This window comes from Pteropus alecto, unplaced genomic scaffold (assembly GCF_000325575.1).
Source record: "Pteropus alecto unplaced genomic scaffold, ASM32557v1 scaffold61, whole genome shotgun sequence".
Classification (NCBI taxonomy): domain Eukaryota; kingdom Metazoa; phylum Chordata; class Mammalia; order Chiroptera; family Pteropodidae; genus Pteropus; species Pteropus alecto.
Window position 1 is genome coordinate 5,445,521 of NW_006434835.1, and position 5,382 is coordinate 5,450,902.

Sequence of the window (5,382 nt, forward strand, 5' to 3'; positions counted from 1 at the left end):
CCCCATGGCCCAGTCGATGACACAGAAAATTAACCAACTCACCACCTCCTTCCGCTGTTGTTAGGGTTAAGTAACATAAGCCGGACCCAGGGTGTGGTAGCCGGCTCCACCCCCATCACCACACAGCAGGACGCTGGCTCCCAGTGTTGCCAAGGGCAGGACATGGTGATCAGAATGAACCTCGAATGGTCATCCTCCCCATGAGCTGTAAGAAGGACGAGAGGTGAGGGGCGACAGGTCCGCAGTCGTACCCGCACTCCCCCTCCTCACCCTGCCTCCCCCAGCCTCCCTTTCCCTTCCAGAAGCACTCTCCTCCCCGGCCCCGCGCCTGGGCAGGGGGACCCCTGAGTTACAGCGTAAATTTCCTCATGTCCCTGTCCTGTCCGAACTGCTCCCGGGTCGTGTCCACATCTCAGTCTGTTCATGACCCGCTGCCACCAAGCTCCGGCCCCTCTCCCCAGCCACCCACCCATGACTTGTCGACTGTCGGAAAGGTGAGGAGCCATTGATCAAAGGCCCTTCCGACGCCAGCCTCTGGGGAGAGCACTGCCATCACCTGAGCTGTTTCATTTAATGTGCATCACGATGAATTGGAGCAGGAGTCTCTTGGAGGGAGGGGACACTGTCCTCTGCTGCTCGGGTGGCAGAGAGGGCGGGCCTGCAAGCAGGTTTGGGAGAACTGAGAGGATAAGATGCTCGAATGAGGAACGGGCAGGAAATAGAGGGCGAGTCGAAGGGACAGACCCTGTAGACAAAGGAGGCAGGTGGCTTTCCCAGGACAGGCGGCTGGGGCGGGAGGGGTGAGTACGTCCTCAGGTCATGTGCCACCAAAGGCCCTGTCACCTGGGAGGTAAGGACTCTGGAGTCGAGCCCAGAACTCTGCCTTAGCAAGTTCCAGTGCCAGGTTCTGTCCCACCGACCGTTTCATGAGGAGGACACTGAGGCCATAAAAGGGAAGAGACTCAGAACGCAGAACCCCGGAGCTGAGGGGGCGTCGCGCGGCCCAGCCTCAGCTCGCTCTCCCACAAGACGCAGCGCAGCACCGGCTCCCGCTCAGTGTCTTCTGCGTTGGGGACGTCACACGCGCCCTCGCTCCACTTCGGGGCCGCCTTCGGGCTCGGGGAGAGGCTGAGGATCTAGGCGGTGGACATCGGTGACAGGGGTGTGCCCTCAGCCCTGGCCCTCCAAGGCTCTCGAGATGGGCGGAGCTACGAGCGGCTGTCACTGCCTCTGCCTCACCCACCAGGGGCCCTGCACAGCGGAGCACTTCGCTCAGACCTGCTTTGTGCCTGCTTACCTCCTGCCCCAGCGGGACAGGGCAGCACCACACTGACGTCTTCTGATTTGGGGGGCCTCCTACTGTTTCTCCTGGTCCCAGAATCCCTGTGGCAGGCAGGCCGTGGGCCAAGCATGGGGCTCCCTGAGGGAGACAGAGGACAGGAGGCAGACGGCCTGGGTCACACACTGCAGGCCAGGGGCCCCTTAGCCACTCAGACGGAGAGTTCCTGAACCAGAGGGGTGGCACCTGCCTTTGACCTTGAAGTATGTGAAAACCTGTGCCTCCCCCTGCCAGGTGCAGTCCCAGAAGCCAGCCTCCTCTGCAGAGTTGAACCCCCGGGCACCACGCTCCATCACCCACCCGGCGTCCGATGTTGATTCTCCCTGAATGGCCCCAGCTCCTCGAGCTCTGTGGCCAACACAGAGTCTCTGACCACCTGGGAGATGACCAACTGCTGCCGCCACCAGCGAGGCCAGCTCGGCTAGGCGGGGCTCAGCCCTACCTGCGTTTAAAGTATCACCCCGTCCAGATCCTGTCACCGAGGGCTCTCTGTCCTGCACCTGTTGCTCCCAGGGCCTGCTGGCTTCCGTCACCGTTAAGCTCATTTTCTACCTTAGACCAGAAATGGTCGTAGTGAACCACAACGCCTCGAATCTCAGAGATGCCTAGCTCCTTCCGGCGCCCTGGGATGGAGAGGGAGCTGCTGATTCCAGCCGGGGTGGAGGATGCAAAGCTACAGGCTGCCCCCTGCTGCCCCAGACGCGTGCTGCAAGCATCCCCGATTAGACTTCTACTTTTTCTTAAAACGCATTCTGCGGCAGAAGAAAGATACAGATGATGCCCCAATGCCCAGGAATCCACTGAGTGTATGTTTTGGGTAGCCAGAGTAAAACCGTTTATGTGGGATGCTTTTCCTCTGCAAGGAATAACTCAAGGAGAAATCGAGAATGGGAGGCAGCAGGTGGCATTTCCTGCCCGGGTGATCAGTCAGTAAGAGCCGTGGTTTCCCTGAGCTCCCGGGTTCTGCACCCAGATCCAGATACAATCAGCTCCCCACCCTGAGGCTGTCACATGTCAATGAGAAATGCAAGTGAGTACACCTCAAACCTGACGTGTGAGACTATTTTTAACGTAGTCATCTATCAGAGAAGATTTAAATGACCTCCCAGAGGCTAGATTGGTATTGAAAATATGGAGTCTAATTGCTGAAATTATCAAGGAGGCCTCTGGGGAACAATGGGGGAGTAGCTGGGTGTTAGGCAGCCAAGTCGCAGGCCTGCAGTTGGCAGAAAGCACCGGCCCCAACCGTGAGGCCTGAGTAAACGCCATGCCGGGCCCTCCACTCGTTGCCCATGTGCTTGGGCAAGTCACTCAGCCTCGGAAGCTTTTGTTTGCTCATCCATAAGATGGAGCTAACACTTTTGCCCAGTGAGATGGGGTGAAGGTTGAAGATAACGTAGATAAATGCCTGACACAGAGTAGGGCGGGATACAAGGCAGTTTTATCCACAGGGCGTCCCAGAAGAAGTCTGAATCCACAGGATCTGTCATGGGTTCGATCACATCCAGCCGAAACCTGCACATTGAAATCCTCACCCCCAGTCCCCCAGGATGTGACCTAAGTAAAGAAATAGTGTCGGTGCAGATGTGAATAGTTCAGACGAGGCCACACTGGAGTAGGGTGGGCCCTACTGGTGTCTTTATTAAAAGATGGCCATGTAAGGACAAAGACACACGGGGTGAGGAGCCTCATGATGATGAAGGCAAAGACTGGGGTGGGCACCTGCAGACCAGGGACACCAGCATTGCCAGCAGCCACCGGAGCTAAGAAGGAAAAAGGAAGGGTCATCGTGCGGGTGTCGCAGGGAGACTGGCCTTGCTGACGCCTCAGCTCCAGACATGCAAGCAACGCGGTCTCTGGGTAACCTTCTTCCACTCCTCCTCAGCCCTTACAGATGGACACACGCACTGTTACTGGTGGAATCTCCACCCCACGGCTGGGGCGGTGCCCCTCAGGACTGTCCTCTCTGTGCTGAGGGACAGTGACCACCGGGGGGGAGGGTGGCTGCTCCTGGGCCCCAGGGCTCCGCATGGTTCATCTTTATTGGGAAAAATTCGAAGTCGCTGAATGCCAGCCTGTCTCAGCCCAGCTCTACGAGGAACAGCGGAGAGACGAGAGGCAGAGCCCCAGCCCCACGGCGTCTGCTTTTAGACTGATGTTGTCCCAGGAGGTCACACTCACTCGGCCCCTTCCTCGTGCCGTGCCAAAAGACAGAGCTGCCAGCTCCTTGTGGCCTGGCGGCTGTCACCCACAGCCCTCCAGGCCAGCCCTCTGCCCAAGCCTAGGGTGGACCATACCACCTCCTCTGCTTGGAGCAGGGCAACGGCCACCTCAGTCACCCACCTCTTGTCCCCTTCTAGATGCTTCTTTACCCGGCAACTCCCTGTGGGCTTAGAACCAGGGGTGTCTCCCCTCGTGTGCAAATCCGGTGACAGCCCTCTTGTGACAGCTCTGTGGCCTGGGCTCGTCCCCCCGCCCAACTCCTTGCCTCCTCCCCAACTTTCCCAAAGGCCTCGCCCTAGCGCGGCCTTTGTGCTCGGTCCAGTTTCCTCACCTGGCGAGCCCTTCTCACCTGTGAAGACTCAGATCCTTGGTGCCTCTCACATGACAGCAGAGCCCAGGAGAGGCGCCCAGGACTGACGCCCTGTGTGAGCTCAGGTGTGAACTAGTTTCCACCCCCAGGGGCCTCGCACGTGCCTCTGTGTCGTCCGCAGTCTGTTTCCCGACTGCGCGGAGAAGGGGCCCCACGCTGGGCAGGTGGCCGCAGAAAACTTTCATGAAAAGAATCTCGCGTCTGCCAGCACGGACAGTGCATCGCAAGGAGCCAGGAGACCTGGGAGAGGCACAGAAGCCGCACGGGTGGGTGTCGGAGGAGGATGGCTGAGCCAGAACAAGACAGCCCTGGGGCCACAGAGCAAAGCCAGGCTGCCTGGGTCAGGGCAGAAAGGTTACAGCTTTGAACTTGAACCCTCCCCCGAGGCTCTCATTCTTTCCTTCCCAGGATCTAAACTCACAGCCAAGCTTTCTGTGAGGGTAACTAAGTGACCTCTGGCAGTGGCTCAGCCTTGCTGAGGAGGGCCGCGGTTTCTTTGTCCGTAGAAAGGGGCTGGAAATCCCTGCCATGGATGGTTGGGAGGGTCCCGCAAGATAAAGGGTAGTGCTTTGTAAACCCTCCAGGTTTACACGGAAAGATCGGCTGGACGAGTCATGCGGTATCACTAACTTTCCCTCGTGGCATATGCCCCTCACTGCTTCCGTCACTCCCAGAAAGAAGCTTCTGGTCCACGACGCCAAAGCACGCTCACACCCACCACGTCAGGGGGCATCCGTGAGAGGGCATAACGGGGTTCTGACTGCCCCTTCACGTGCCCCGAAAGGGCAGAGACGGCCCAAGCTCATGTGGCAATGACCGAGGATCAGGAGTTCTGACTGGGAGCCAGGTCTTCCTTTCCTGCCCCAGAAGTCAGGCCTGTGGCCCGTGCCTCTCTCTCACACTGTTTTGAGGTGTCCAGCCGGGGGCACTGGGGGCAAAGCTGAGGGGTAGCTGAGCTGGGTGTGGCACAGACCCCAAACTGTCTCCACCCTACCCTGGGGCTCAGACATGCCAGACCGACTCATCACCACATGCGGACACACACAGACACACAGACACACACACACACACACACACACACACACACACACACACACACTGGGGAGCTGCCCTGTTCCCACGGCAACAGCCAGCACAGGCAGCAGCTCAAAACACAACTGGGCTCCTGCTCTCCCAGCCTGGTCCCCATCGGCCACTCTGAGCTCGGGGTCCAGAGGGGCGGTGAGGAGGACCCCTGCACGGCCGTCCTGGGTTCCTCCAGCTCAGGCGGGACCCCCCTTCACACACACACACACACATACCACATACGCACCACACACCACACACACACACCACACACCAAACACACACCACACACACACCACACACACCACACACACCACACACCCCACACACACCACACCCACACCACACACCACGCAGACTCCACACACACACCACACATCACCCC

The 5,382-nt window shown here is 59.0% G+C and overlaps 1 protein-coding gene across 1 annotated transcript in view; it reads left to right on the top strand.

The window, feature by feature from the left end:
* Positions 1 to 185: 185 nt before the first annotated feature.
* The window catches only part of CUNH2orf50 (chromosome unknown C2orf50 homolog), a 9,445-nt gene continuing 4,248 nt past the window's right edge, over positions 186 to 5,382 (top strand). The window contains 1 exon segment of the mRNA XM_015588131.1: positions 186 to 223. Within this exon segment, the coding sequence (XP_015443617.1) occupies positions 186 to 223 (38 nt within the window).